The sequence below is a fragment of the Lepidochelys kempii genome, chromosome 2 (assembly GCF_965140265.1).
Source record: "Lepidochelys kempii isolate rLepKem1 chromosome 2, rLepKem1.hap2, whole genome shotgun sequence".
In the NCBI taxonomy this organism is placed as follows: domain Eukaryota; kingdom Metazoa; phylum Chordata; order Testudines; family Cheloniidae; genus Lepidochelys; species Lepidochelys kempii.
Genome location: NC_133257.1, coordinates 60,655,946 through 60,671,654, shown reverse-complemented (window position 1 = coordinate 60,671,654; position 15,709 = coordinate 60,655,946). Strand labels below are relative to the sequence as shown.

Here is a 15,709-nt window from a genome sequence, read left to right as displayed (position 1 = left end):
ACTACACAAAAATGAGGTTAATTAAACCAAAATTAAAGGGTACAGTGCCAAAAGTGAAATCTCTTCAAGCTGTGTGGAAACTTTTTAAAGACTCCATAATAGAGGCTCAACTTAAATGTATACCCCAAATTAAAAAACATAGTAAGAGAACCAAAAAAGTGCCACCGTGGCTAAACAAGAAAGTAAAAGAAGCAGAGAGAGGCAAAAAGGCATCCTTTAAAAAGTGGAAGTTAAATCCTAGTGAGGAAAATAGAAAGGAGCACATACACTTGCAAATGAAGTGTAAAAATCCAATTAGGAAGGCCAAAAAAGAATTTGAGGAACAGCTAGCCAAAGACTCAAAAAAGTAATAGCAATTTTTTTTTAAGTACATCAGAAGCAGGAAGCCGGCTAAACACCCAATGGGGCCACTGGACGATCACGGTGCTAAAGGAGCACTCAAGGACAATAAGGCCATTGCAGAGAAATTAAATGAATTAGTTGCATTGGTCTTCATGGCTGAGGATGTGAGGGAGTTCCCAAACCCGAGCCATTCTTTTTAGGTGACAGATCTGAGGAACTGTCCCAGATTGAGGTGTCATTAGAGGAGGTTTTGGAACAAATTGATAAATTAAACAGCAATAAGTCACTAGGACCTGATGGTATTCACCCCAGAGTTTCTGAAGGAACTCAAATGTGAAATTGCAGAACTAATAACTGTAGTCTGTAACCTATCATTTAAATGAGTTTCTGTACCAGATGACTGGAGGATAGCTAATGTGATGCCAATTTTTAAAAAGGACTCCAGAGATGATTCCAGCAATTACAGGCCTGTAAGCCTGACTTCAGTACTGGGCAAACTGGTTGAAACTATAATAAAGAACAATATTGACAGACATATAGATGAACATAATTTGTTGAAAAAGAGTCAACATGGTTAGTAAAGGGAAACCATGCCTCACCAATCTGCTAGAATTATTTGTGGACCAAGGGGATCCAGTGGATATAGTGTACTTAGATTTTCAGAAAGCCTTTGACACCAAAGGCTCTCACCCAAAGTAAGCTGCTATGAGATAAGAGGGAAGGGTGCTCTCATTGATTGCTAACCGGTTAAAAGATAGGAAACAAAAGGTAGGTATAAATGGTCAGTTTTCAGAACGGAGAGAGGTAAATAGTGGTGTCCCCCCACCAGTCCTATTCAACATATTCATAAATGATCTGGAAAAAGGGATAAACAGGGAGGTGGCAAAATTTGCAGATGATACAAAATTACTAAAGATAGTTAAGACCCAGGCAGACTGCGAAGAGCTACAAAAGGATCTCTCAAAACTGGATGACTGGGCAACAAAACGGCAGATGAAACTTAATGTTGATAAATGCAAAGTAATGCACATTGGAAAACATAATCCCAACTATACATATAAAACGATGGGGTCTAAATTAGCTGTTACCACTCAAGAAAGAGATCTTGGAGTCATTGTGGATAGTTTTCTGAAAACGTCCACTCAATGTGCAGTGGCAGTCAAAAAAGCAAACAGAATGCTGGGAATAATTAAGAAAGGGATAGATAATAGGACAGAAAATATCATGTTGCCTCTATATAAATCCATGGTATGTCCACATCTTGAATATTGTGTGCAGATGTGGTTGCCCCATCTCAGAAAAGATATATTGGAATTGGAAAAGGTTCAGAAAAGGACAACAAAGTGATTAGGGGATGGAACGGCTTCCATATGAGGAGAGATTAATAAGACTGGGACTTCTCAGTTTGGAAAAGAGATGGCTAAGGGGAATATGATTGAGGTCTATAAAATCATGACTGGTGTAGCGAAAGTAGATAAGGAAGTGTTGTTTACTACTTTTCATAACACAAGAACTAGGAGTCACCAAATGAAATTAATAGGCAGCAGGTTTTAAAACAAATAAAAGGAAATATTTCTTCACTCAAGGCACAATCAACAAAGAACTCCTTGCCAGAGGATGTTGTGAAGGCCAAGACTATAACATGGTTCAAAAAAGAACTAGATAAATTCATGGAGGATAGGTCCATCAATGGCTCTTAGCCAGGATGGGCAGGAATGGTGTCCCTGGCTTCTGTTTGCCAGAAGCTGGGAATGAGCGACAGGGGATGGATCACTTGGTGATTGCCTGTTCTGTTCATTCCCTCTGGTGCACCTGGCACTGTCCACTGTTGGAGGACAGGATGCTGGGCTCGATGGACCTTTGGTCTGACCCAGTAGGACCTTTCTAATGTTCTTAAGTAACTTCCAGGATGAGTGTGTTTCTTGCCTGCGCTATAATATGGAGCAGTATCATTGTACATTTATGTTGCTTTCTGCAGGTTTTTAAGGAACATTTCTGTCCATATAATAACTTAAATATATGTTTTTGGATTCTGATCTATACCCTTTGAGAAACCAGTAACTGTTTAGGAGATGTTATGACAACAGATACCTGACTTAATTCTGTCTCTCACTGCAGCTGCACTCTGAGTGTCACTCTGGAGCAGGCGATAATTCTTGCTCGGAGCCACGGACTACCTCCTCGCTATATTATGCAAGCTACAGATGTGATGCGCAAACAGGTAAGTCAGCCTTACACTTTAGAATGTTAACAGTTCTCCACAGGAATTTCATGTGTTCAGCCAAAAAAATGAATTAACTAGTCATTTTACTCAAGAGTGGTAGTGACTTGGATAATTATAATATCCAAGAACTGGCTGTCTCCTTAAATTAGTTACAAGATAATTTGAGAATGGTCTGACTTTTTTTTAGACAAAGGAAATGCAGTAGATCTAATCTACCTGGATTTCAGTGGGATTTCATATGGGAAATTATTCGTTAAATTGGAGAAGATGGGGATTAATATGAGAATTGAAAGGTGGATAGGGATTTTGTTAAAGGGGAGACTACAATGGGTCATACTAAAAGGTGAACTGTCAGGCTGGACGGAGGTTACTAGTGGAGTTCCTCAGGGATCGGTCTTTGGACCAATCTTATTTAACATTTTTAGTACTGACCTTGGCACAAAGTGTGCTAATAAAATTTGCGGATGACACAAAGTTGGGAGGTATAGTCAATATGGAGGAGGACTGGAATATTATACAAGATCTGGATGATCTTGTAAACTGGAGTAATAGAAATGGGATAAAATTTAATAGTGCACAGTGCAAATTTAATAGTGAACATGCATTTAGGGACTAATAACAATAGAATTGTTGCTATACGCTGCGGACTTATCAGTTGAAAGAGACTCAGGAGGAGAAAGACTTGGGTGCATTGGTTGATCACAGGATGACTATGAGCTGTCAATGTGATGTGGCCGTGAAAAAGGATAAAGCAGTCCTAGGGTGCATCTGGTGAGGTATTTCCAGTAGAGACAGGAAAGTGTTAGTAAAATTATACAAGGCACTGGTGAGACTTCATCTGGAATACTGTGTGCAATTCTGGTCTCCCATGTTTAAGAAATATTAATTCAAACTGGAACAGATGCAGAGAAGGGCTACTAGAATGATCCAAAGAATGGAAAATCTACCTTATTAGAGATTACTCAAAGATCTTGGCTTATTTAGCCTAACCAAAAGAAGGCTGAGGGCAGATATGATTGCGGTCTATAAACACATCAGAGGGATAAGAACCAGGGAGGGAGAGGAGTTATTTAAGTTAAGCACCAATGTGGACCCAAGAACAAATGGATATAAACTGGCCATCAACAAGTCTAGGGTCAAAATTAGGCAAAGATTTCTAACTATCAAAGGAGTGAAGTTCTGGAACAGCCTTCCCAGGGGAGCAGTGGGGCAAAACACCTAACTGGCCTCATGACTGAGCTTGATAAGTTTTTGGAGGGGATGGTATGATGGGCTGCCTACAATGGCATGTGGCCTATCTGTGACTGCCAGTAGCAAAAATCACCAATGGCCAGAGACAGAACACTAAATGGGGAGGGCTCTGGGTTACTGCAGAAAATTCTTTACTTGGTGAGTCTTGCCCACATGCTCAGGATCAAACTGATGGATATATTTGAGGTCTGGAAGAAATTTTCCCACGGGTCAGACTGGCAATTGGCAGATTGGCTAAGCAGCAGTTCTGCAGAAAAGGACCCGGGGATTACAGTGGACGAGAAGCTGGATATGAGTCAACAGTGTGCCCTTCTTCCCAAGAAGGCTCACAGTATATTGGGCTGCATTATTAGGAGCATTGCCAGCAGATCGAGGGAAGTGATTATTCCCCTCTATTCGGCACTGGTGAGGCCATATCTGGAGTATTGCATCCAGTTTTGGGCCCCCCACTACAGAAAGGATATGGACAAATGGGAGAGAGTCCAGCAGAGGGCAATGAAAATGATTAGGAGGCTGGGGCACATAACTTATGAGGAGAGGCTGAGGGAACTGGTCTTATTTAGTTTGCAGAAGAGAAGAGTGAGGGAGGATTTGATAGCTGACTTCCACTACCTGAAGAAGAGTTCCAAAGAGGATGGAGCTCGGCTGTTCTCAGTGGTACCAGATGACAGAACAAGGAGCAATGGTGTCAAGTTGCAGTGGGGAAGGTCTAGGTTGGATATTGGGAAACACTATTTCACTAGGAGGGTGGTGAAGCACTGGAATGGTTTACCTAGGGAGGTGGTGGAATCTCCTTCCTTTGAGGTTTTTAAGGTCAGGCTTGACAAAACCCTGGCTGGGATGATTTAGTTGTGGTTGGTCCTGCTTAGAGCAGAGGGTTGGACTTGATGGCCTCCTGAGGTCTCTTCCATGATTCTATGATTGTCAGAGACTCTGTGGGAGTTTTGCCTTCCTCTGCAGCCGTGGTTCTCAACCGGGGGGCCGCAAGCAGGTTTCAGGGGGCCAGTGTTAGACTCGCTAGAACGCAGGGCAGAAAGCCAAAGCCCTGCTGGACAGGACTGCAACATGGGCACTGAGCCCCACCACCTGGGGCTGAAGCTGAAGACTGAGCAACTTAGCTTTGTGGTGCCCCCCTGTGGCATAGAGCCCCAGGCAATTGCCCTGTTTGCTACCCCTAACGCCAGCCCTGGCTTTTATATGCAGAAAAACAGTTGTTGTGGCACAGCTGTGCCGTGGAGTTTTTATAGCATGTGGGGTGGCCCTGAGAAAGAAAAAGGTTGAGACCCCCTGCTCTGCAGCATGGGGCATGGATCACTTTCAGGTTTAAACTAGTAGAAATGGTTAATTCTCTAAAAACAACGAGGAGTCCTTGTGGCACCTTAGAGACTAATACATTTATTTGGGCATAAGCTTTCGTGGGCTAAAACCCACTTCATCAGATGCATGGAGTGGAAAATACAGTAAGCAGGAATAAATATACAGCACATGAAAAGATGGGAAACTCAAAGTCTTTAAACCATGATTTGAGGACTTCAGTAACTCGGCCACAGGTTAGGGTCCATCACAGGAGTGAGTGATGTTCTGTGGCCTACAATGTGCAGGAGGTCAGATTAGATGATCATGATGGTTAGAGCCCTATGTTGATACAAAATTTATATCCATGGATGCAGATATCCGTGGATATGAATTGGTATCTGCGGAGGGCTCTACTGGGAACCACAACGGTGAAAGCAGCAGCATGTCAGGCCACCACTCACAGGAGCCAGCGGGCAACTCCTCCGGCATGGCTGTACCGCTGTTTTTCGAATAGGCTGGAGGAAGACAAGGTAAAAGGTAATCTACTGAGAGAAAGATTGGCTACAATAGTGTAATGAGAGATGACCAAGGCCTAAAAAAGCTTTTTAATAATAGGGATGGAAGGAAATGAATACTTTTTTTGGAGGAAATAATGAGTAGATTTAGCAAGACTATAGATTTGGAGGGGCGGGGTGGGGGGAACAAGAATAATTGTTTTAAATACACGTACTATACAAGTATCTAGTCAGATATTCATAAATGTTTTAATTACATAGTGGGTACAATATACCCTGTGCCATTTAATGTATCTTCAGAGAATCTTATTATTCAATTCAAACTGAGAAAACACAAACACAGACTAAGGGTGAAATTTATCACCGTGCAGAGTGTGGAAGGCTCTCTGAACTCTATATTAAGGATTCAGAGTAAGTGGAGTTTGAGTAGTATGAAAGACCTTGTGCAGTCATTCTGCACAGGGCTGAATTTCATCCCAAAGCTATATATGTTATTTGAGTTTACTTAATATAATCTGGTTGCTATTTCCATTTTATTTTAATTGTTTTAACTAGATATTACATGCACACACCATAATTTAATAATGGAACCCGCACTATATTAAAATGCAGTAGGGGAACTTGTAATACACACTAGCAGGGTCTACGTGGTCCAATTAATATGCAACACATTCATGAGCTTTAGAAATCATGTTCCTGTAATATGCGTTACCCACCATGTGGACAAACTGTTAGATTAGACCCTGAATGTGAACTAGGTACCTTTTAGAGCACACCAAGAGGATCTACACAGACTGCAGCATGTTAGAGTGCTTTACAAATCACACCCCTCTAGTGAGTTTGCTGGCACCATGTAGACAAACCCTAACACATCTGAGGGCACCCAAAGTGGATAATGGAGGAAACCTGCTTAAATAGGGCAACCTCAGAAGTGGATTTTTTCCCTATTAAATTGAATGCGGTTAGACTCATACGTAACAAGAATGTCATAATTAGTTGTTTGGGCTGTACCCCTGGAACATAGTTTTCAGTGTATTTGCCCTGTTATTTATAATTTCAAGTCCACAAATGCTTGTACTGTAAGAATTGAGGATCAGAGCCCTGTTTATTACAGTTAGTATTACAGGGATGAGCTGGAATCCACCAATGCATTCAAATTAAGTGACTTCTGCTTTTCATTATTTAATCCAGTCTACAATAATTTTAAATGTATAAATTACTGAACAATCACCTGCTTTTACACTCTTCAAGCATGAAAATCGGTGAATACAAATAATAGATTCTAACGCTTGGGCTTACTCCTGACAGAATTAGCACTCTAAAAAAACAGGTGTCTAAATGGGTTTTTGCTAATGCAAATTCTATCACCCTCACACGCTGTGTTAATACTCCAACATTGCATGTGTCCAATACACAGAGGAGAAGACTCTGTGACAGCTTTTTGCTTGAGAGCCTGTCTCTCTAGCACAAGCTGTAAGGACTTGTGCTTTTAGCTCTGCATGGGTTTAATTCTTGGTGTTGGCAAGCTTCAGACTTGCAGGGACAGTGTGGGGCATCCAGAGGAAGGCGGAGTGCAAAAGACAGACTTGATGCTAGAATCCAGGTATGCACCCTGCTGCTGCAGCCCCTCATGGCTGTATCCAATTTCCAGTAGTCCATGAGAGGCTATATAATGTTTCAGAAAGTGAAAGGTGACAGAGATTCCTTCACAAAGTTTCTCTCTAGCTGACAATTATGTTGTCACTGCTAAATATGGAGGGTTGCTCTTGGTGTACTTACTTTCAGTAACTTTTAAATGGGGACGAAATATTTTAGACATGAAGAATTTACTGAGATATATCATAGCCTTTCATACCCTTCAGAAGGATCATCATAGTTGAGTGGCTTCAGCGGCATGGTTTATTCCTCTGATTCCCAGGCAGGTACAGTTCCCTTTCTCCATGACTTTTGGGGCACTATTCACTGAAATACACAAAGCTGTATTAAAAACTGGGAAATTAACAAACAAAAAACTATGTTTAATGGCAGTTAAGGTTGCATCAGGACACAACGCACCCACCCAGAACCTTAAAAGCATGGAAAAAAGTTAAGGAGAAAGACTTGTGCATTCCTTTCCACATTTGTATTGCCTGTATATACAGCTCTGTTGATAACACACTCAAACACTCCATAAAGCTTTTATTTTCATCTCCAACCACATCCCCAAAAGCAATATGTACTCTAAAGTCGTCAAGATTGAATTCTAATGCAAAACCTTAACAGGGACCTCAACAATATTAATGAAGAATAACTTCCCAAATGCCTGGAATGTGTAATAAGTTAGGGGAGATGAGCTGTTGATATAACTGATCATAAAAGCGTATGAGATTATTGTTAAAATTTTTCTTATCACTACATGGTAGCCACTTTCCAAATACTCAGGAAGGATGCTCTTTTCTCCAAGGAATTGACAATCTAAGAACAGATAAGTAAACAGAGGACAGGACAAAAGGAACAACAAAAGGCTATATATATATATATATGTGTGCGTGTGTGTATATGTATGTGTGTGTATATATATATATATATATAATATGTGTATATCTATACACATACACACAAACAGATCAGCTTAATTCTCTATAAATACCATGACAAAAGTGAGTCTTCAAGAGAAACTTAAATATGGAGAGGATAGAGGCGTTGAGGATGAGCTCATAGTTTGCATAGAGTCCACATGGAAGAAGATATGGAGAAGGAATAACGTTTTTTCACTGCTTTGACATGGATATACAATAACATTGCATTTTCTATAACACTGCGATACAGATTTTGTGCTCAGTTGATTATATAGGCACAAATGTAAGCTACTTTTTTTCAAAACTGTGACGGACTTCCCTGAGGTGCAACCTGGAACTGGGATACAGCTGAGCCCTCTGGCATACCAGTCTGGGCCCCCTCTCACACTGTAAGGCTGTGATAAGCTGCAGTCCTCTCCAGGTCTTGCACTTGCACAGCCATACATAAGCATGGACACACCCAATTGAAGTTACATGAGTGCTTTTGCCCGCCACTCATGAACCAACAATAGAGAGCTCCAGCCAACCCCCCACAGCTCCTTAGCCTAGGACCCCAGAGCTGTATCATCTAGCCCTGGTCAGAAGCCTGACCAGTGTAAGTTTTTTACTCAGTTTGCCCCTTCCTTAGTGTGGAGAAGACAATTCACCAGCCCCTGTCCCTGAGCAGATTTCACTTTGCACTTCAAACAACACACTGTTTTAGGTAAAAAATATAAAACAGATTTATTAACTACAGAAAAATAGATTCTAAGTGATTGTAAGTAATAGTGTACAGACCAAAGTTGGTTACCTAAAAAATAAAAAAAAATCACAATCTAAGTTCCTTACACTAGACAGGATTTGAATCAAGCAGTGTCTCACCCTGATGGTACAAACAGTCCATCAATCTTCCATACACGGGCTAGAAATCCCTTCAGCTTGGGACCACATCCCCATTTCAGACTTTGTTCCTATGGTGTTTCCAGGTGTTGAGTTGTGGGGGAAGTGAGGCCAAGTGATGATGTCACTTCCCCTTTTATAGTTTCTGCCATGACACTTCATTGTCCCAAACAAAAACCCCAGGCACAGTTAGTGTAAAAGTACAGGCACAAGATGGAGTCCAGTATCATATGTTCCAGTCACATGCCCTTGCATTCTTCGATGAGTCATAGCAGGGGTCATTACCCATATTCTGACTAGAACGTCCCTAGAAAAGTCCATCAGGTGAGGATAAGCTTCTGAAATGGCCCATTGTGTTCATTGATGGGCCATTAGCTTAAATAGTCTGTTCACAATGTGCTGGCTAGACTGGATATAAACTACCTTGTGGGAGTTACTGTAGGAGCAAACACATTTAAAATGCTGGTACATAGTTAATATTCATAACTTCAGATACAATGACAGCACATACATTCCAATGAGATATTAACGTTCAACAGATCAAGACTTTTAGAATGATACCTTACAAGGCATACTTTGCATAAAACATATCATAATTATATCACCATTGTAAATATGGGAGTGCCAGGGTATTGCTTTGGGGTACAGAACGTCACAAAAATATGGTCACTTTTTGCCCTCCTTAAACAAGTGTCAAGCTGTGAAAATCATTGCTGGGGGTATTGTGAACTGGGTTCAAAAAAGAACTGGATAAGTTCAGGGAGGATAGATCCATCAGTAGCTGTTACCCAAGATGATTAGGGATGCAACCCCATACTATGAGTGTCCCCTAGCCTCTGATTGCCAAAAGCTGGGAGTGGATGACAGGGGATGGATCACTTGATGATTTCCTGTTCTGTTCATGCCCTCTGAAGCACTTGGCATTGGCCACTGTTGGAAGACAGGATTCTGGGCTAGATGGACCTTTGGTCTGACCCAGTATGGCCGTTCTTATGTAAGTGTCCTCGCAGAGTGGGCCTGTCTTTTCTTTTTTTTTTTCTAACGACAATGGAAATACCACTTCATAAATTGATTTACAGATCTGATGGTGGAACTTTCTCTACCCAAAGCTAAAGGTCATCTTCCATGAGTGCCCAGGCACTATCGGTTCACAGAGCAAAGAGTTCTAATGCCCTTTAACTGTGCTATCTGTTACTGCAATATGGGGCTAGCAATTTCAACGTGCAGATTGTTATTGTTTAAAAAATATTAGATGTGCAGAAAAAAAAAAGCAAATTTATTTCTTGAATAAAAAATAAACTCACAAGTGATGTAGATGTACTAAAATGGAAGATGAAGGATCACATTATTAGTAATCCTGATTCCCACCTCCCACCCCCCAGGAGAAAAAATGAATCTGTTGGTGGGGGTGGTTTAAGTAAGGTCTAATTTGTTCTCCTGATAAACAATATATTAGATGGATGTATAAAGCCAGAATCCTTTGAAATCAACACTTTTGATTTACTATGCTAGCTAGATATTAGGATTAATTTGTCTAGTGGGTGATGTAAATAAAAATTTGTTATTTTTCTTCCTCAGAAGCAGTTACAGTGTTAAAAGTCAAGATCTACATATGATTAATGTTAATATATTCTCATATATATTATGTATACACTGGTATTCAGTTAAATTAATCACATGGATCTTGACCATCAGCAATTTATCTTTGATATATACATACCCATGTCAAAGAACTCAAAGTGGTTTATGAATGATGGTAGAGTTACCTGTGTCATAGAGATATTGGCATCAGGGTTTTCCAAATTAGATGTACCAATGATGTGTGTTTTGCCAATATCTAACGTTAAAAACTTTAATCAATATTTTTGATTTCTCAGAATATATTGTACTTTATAAAACATGAAAGCAATGCTATTTATGAACCATTTCATGAATTTAATTTTTCATAGTTGTTCTAGAGTTATTTAAGTAGATAAGTGTGGGGTTGTTTTTTCTTCAGTACCATTAAACTTAAAAAATAGATAAGATAACAAAACACTGATTTTTAAGTTGCATGTGTCTGTTTACTCTAATTGTGAATACCTGCTGCCTGCAGGTATTTAGTCTGTTCCAGCTTTAGTTTGAGTCCTTTATTGTGTACTAACGTGGGGATTTTATTGTGGTAGTGGACTGAGGTACCAAATTTTAGCCAAAATGCAATTTGTTTACTCACTGTAATACTCAATCCAATCAATGGTTGAGCCATACCGTTGCACGGTTTGTCACTACAGATATGTCTTTATTTTAGATATAGCTTTACCTGTATCCCACACAAATTTAATATTATCTCACTTTAATTATTGTGAGATTAATCTGTTTATACCTTCTTGTGCAGTTATTTGTTGTCTTCATTTTGTTTTGCATTTGACCTGGGAGAGAGAGAGAGAGAGAGAGAGAATGAATAGGTTTTGCTTCCTCTAAAAACTAGAAAACAAAGATTGGCAATAGTAGGTGTTAGAGAGCTTATTCCTTCACTCTCCCACTTCCCTGGTCCTTCTCGCATGAACAGAGAGCAACAATACCCAAAGTCCGAAGGTGCAAACAATTCAATGTTTATTGGGGTGAACTTCCAGCAAGCTTAAATACAAGTTCCTTTTTCCTTATTTTCGAATCTCAACTTACTTCCTGTTTGCCCCTAATTTATATAGTATTATTCTTAGCTACACCTTAACCAATCATTCTACTGAAATTTAACTAACCAATCCTAACATATTGTAACATGATTAGCTAACCAATTATATCCCACCATCTTAATTAGTTTACACCCAGCAAAATTAATTATACAGCAGACAGAAACAATCACAGAACCAGACAGAGATTATACAGACAAACAATAGCAAAGTGGGAACTATAATGACAAAACAATACAGAAGTGAGGATTTCACATCCCAGCTATTGATAAGTGAGTTCTTGCCAGACAGGATGCTATCAAACTAAGTTTCCTTTTACATTTTCTAGGCACTTCCCTTTCTCTGGAGGTGATAGGAATACAATCCTGTCCTGATAGTGCCTGACAGCCCAATAGCACCTTATTTCAATGTGACTAGTTTGGAATGTGAGGATGTGACTGTTCGCTTCCTAGCTTATGGCTGCCTCTGCTGCTTAGCCAAAGGCCTTAGCCTAAGAACAGGGCCTCAGACTGTCACAGTAAGAGAAGGCCCTTACACCAGCAGACAGTGATTTTGATTCTTTCTTTTATACCTCTAGAACTAGCCAAGTGATAAGAATACACCTAAATTCTTAAAGTACAGGCCTTTGCAGACAGGCCTGAATATCTATATCCTAACAGTAGGTCTATTAGATCTATTCTCTTTGGTTGGCAATAATAAGTCTAGTAGATATGCCATTGTTTGCCGACTGTTTTTGGAAAGTCAGGTTAATTAAGTTCCATTGTTAATTAAGTTCACTTTTCTGTGTCGGTCATCAATATAGTATTTGAGCAGCTTGCATGCTTAAATGAATTCATCCTCACAATATCCCTGTGAGGTAGGAAAGCACTATTATTCCTAAAAAGAAAAGGAGGACTTGTGGCACCTTAGAGACTAACCAATTTATTAGAGCATGAGCTTTCGTGAGCTACAGCTCACTTCCTCAGATGCATATCGTGGAAACTGCAGCAGGCTTTATATATACACAGAGAATATGAAACAATACCTATTCCCACCCCACTGTCCTGCTGGTAATAGCTTATCTAAAGTGATTTCCAGCACAAATCCAGGTTTTCTCACCCTCCACCCCCCCACACAAATTCACTCTCCTGCTGGTGATAGCCCATCCAAAGTGACAACTCTTTACACAATGTGCATGACAATCAAGCTGGGCTATTTCCTGCATAAATCCAGGTTCTCACATCCCCCCCACCCCCATACACACACAAACTCACTCTCCTGCTGGTAATAGCTCATCCAAACTGACCACTCTTCAAGTTAAAATCCAAGTTAAACCAGAACATCGGGGGGGGGGGGGTAGGAAAAAACAAGAGGAAACAGGCTACCTTGCATAATGACTTAGCCACTCCAAGTCTCTATTTAAGCCTAAATTAATAGTATCCAATTTGCAAATGAATTCCAATTCAGCAGTTTCTCGCTGGAGTCTGGATTTGAAGTTTTTTTGTTTTAAGATAGCGACCTTCATGTCTGTGATCTTTTTTACTAGTTTACTAAAACTAGACAAGCCATTTACAACGCACACTTTGCTTCTCTACAAAAGAAAAAGGACACTAAACTTTCTAAACTACTACATGCTACAAGGGGCCACAGCAATGGTTCCCTCAACCCACCTAGCAATATTGTTAACCTATCCAACTATACTCTCAGCCCCAGCAGAAGCAGCTGTTCTATCTCGGGGCCTCTCCTTCTGCCCCTCCACCCCCACGAACATGATACAGTTCTGTGGTGACCTAGAATCCTATTTTCGACGTCTCCGACTCAAGGAATATTTCCAAAATACCTCTGAACAGCATACTAATCCGCAGAGGTCTCCCTACCAACACTACAGAAAGAGGGATTCTAGGTGGACTCCTCCTGAAGGTCGAAACAGCAGACTGGACTTCTACATAGAGTGCTTCCGCCGACGTGCACGGGCTGAAATTGTGGAAAAGCAGCATCACTTGCCCCATAACCTCAGCCATGCGGAACGCAATGCCATCCACAGCCTCAGAAACAACTCTGACATCATAATCAAAAAGGCTGACAAAGGAGGTGCTGTTGTCGTCATGAATAGGTCGGAATATGAACAAGAGGCTGCTCGGCAGCTCTCCAACACGAGTTTCTACAAGCCATTACCCTCTGATCCCACTGAGAGTTACCAAAAGCAACTACAGCATTTGCTCAAGAAACTTCCTGAAAAAGCACAAGATCAAATCCGCACAGACACACCCCTGGAACCCCGACCTGGGATATTCTATCTACTACCCAAGATCCATAAACCTGGAAATCCTGGGCGCCCCATCATCTCAGGCATTGGCACCCTGACAGCAGGATTGTCTGGCTATGTAGACTCCCTCCTCAGGCCCTACGCTACCAGCACTCCCAGCTACCTTCGAGACACCACTGACTTCCTGAGGAAACTACAATCCATCGGTGATCTTCCTGATAACACCATCCTGGCCACTATGGATGTAGAAGCCCTCTACACCAACATTCCACACAAAGATGGACTACAAGCCGTCAAGAACACTATCCCTGATAATGTCACGGCTAACCTGGTGGCTGAACTTTGTGACTTTGTCCTTACCCATAACTACTTCACATTTGGGGACAATGTATACCTTCAGATCAGCGGCACTGCTATGGGTACCCGCATGGCCCCACAGTATGCCAACATTTTTATGGCTGATTTAGAACAACGCTTCCTCAGCTCTCGTCCCCTAAAGCCCCTACTCTACTTGCGCTATATTGATGACATCTTCATCATCTGGACCCATGGAAAAGAAGCCCTTGAGGAATTCCACCATGATTTCAACAATTTCCATCCCACCACCAACCTCAGCCTGGTCCAGTCCACACAAGAGATCCACTTCCTGGACACTACAGTGCTAATAAACAATGGTCACATAAACACCACCCTATACCGGAAACCTACTGACCCCTATTCCTACCTGCATGCCTCCAGCTTTCACCCTGACCACACCACACGATCCATCATCTACAGCCAAGCTCTGCGATACAACCGCATTTGCTCGAACCCCTCAGACAGAGACAAACACCTACAAGATCTCTGTCAAGCTTTCTTACAACTACAATACCCACCTGCAGAAGTAAAGAAACAGATTGATAGAGCCAGAAGAGTTCCCAGAAGTTACCTACTACAGGACAGGCCTAACAAAGAAAATAACAGAACGCCACTAGCCGTCACCTTCAGCCCCCAACTAAAACCCCTCCAACGCATTATTAAGGATCTACAACCTATCCTAAAGGATGACCCAACACTCTCACAAATCTTGGGAGACAGGCCAGTCCTTGCCTACAGACAGCCCCGCAACCTGAAGCAAATACTCACCAACAACCACATACCACACAACAGAACCACTAACCCAGGAACTTATCCTTGCAACAAAGCCCGTTGCCAACTGTGCCCACATATCTATTCAGGGGACACCATCACAGGGCCTAATAACATCAGCCACACTATCAGAGGCTCGTTCACCTGCACATCCACCAATGTGATATATGCCATCATGTGCCAGCAATGCCCCTCTGCCATGTACATTGGTCAAACTGGACAGTCTCTACGTAAAAGAATAAATGGACACAAATCAGATGTCAAGAATTATAACATTCATAAACCAGTCGGAGAACACTTCAATCTCTCTGGTCACGCGATCACAGACATGAAGGTCGCTATCTTAAAACAAAAAAACTTCAAATCCAGACTCCAGCGAGAAACTGCTGAATTGGAATTCATTTGCAAATTGGATACTATTAATTTAGGCTTAAATAGAGACTTGGAGTGGCTAAGTCATTATGCAAGGTAGCCTGTTTCCTCTTGTTTTTTCCTACCCCCCCGCCCCCGATGTTCTGGTTTAACTTGGATTTTAACTTGAAGAGTGGTCAGTTTGGATGAGCTATTACCAGCAGGAGAGTGAGTTTGTGTGTGTATGGGGG

The 15,709-nt window shown here is 41.2% G+C and overlaps 1 protein-coding gene across 6 annotated transcripts in view; it reads left to right on the top strand.

Moving 5' to 3' along the window:
- The window catches only part of PREX2 (phosphatidylinositol-3,4,5-trisphosphate dependent Rac exchange factor 2), a 328,942-nt gene that overhangs the window by 272,137 nt on the left and 41,096 nt on the right, over positions 1-15,709 (top strand). For all 6 annotated transcript variants that reach the window (XR_012157169.1, XM_073330905.1, XM_073330907.1 and 3 more), the window contains one exon: positions 2,461-2,563. Coding sequence is in view for 5 of the 6 variants with exons in the window: in XM_073330905.1 (XP_073187006.1) it covers positions 2,461-2,563 (103 nt within the window). In the remaining variant the exon portion in view is untranslated. The remainder of the gene's footprint in view (positions 1-2,460; positions 2,564-15,709) is intronic.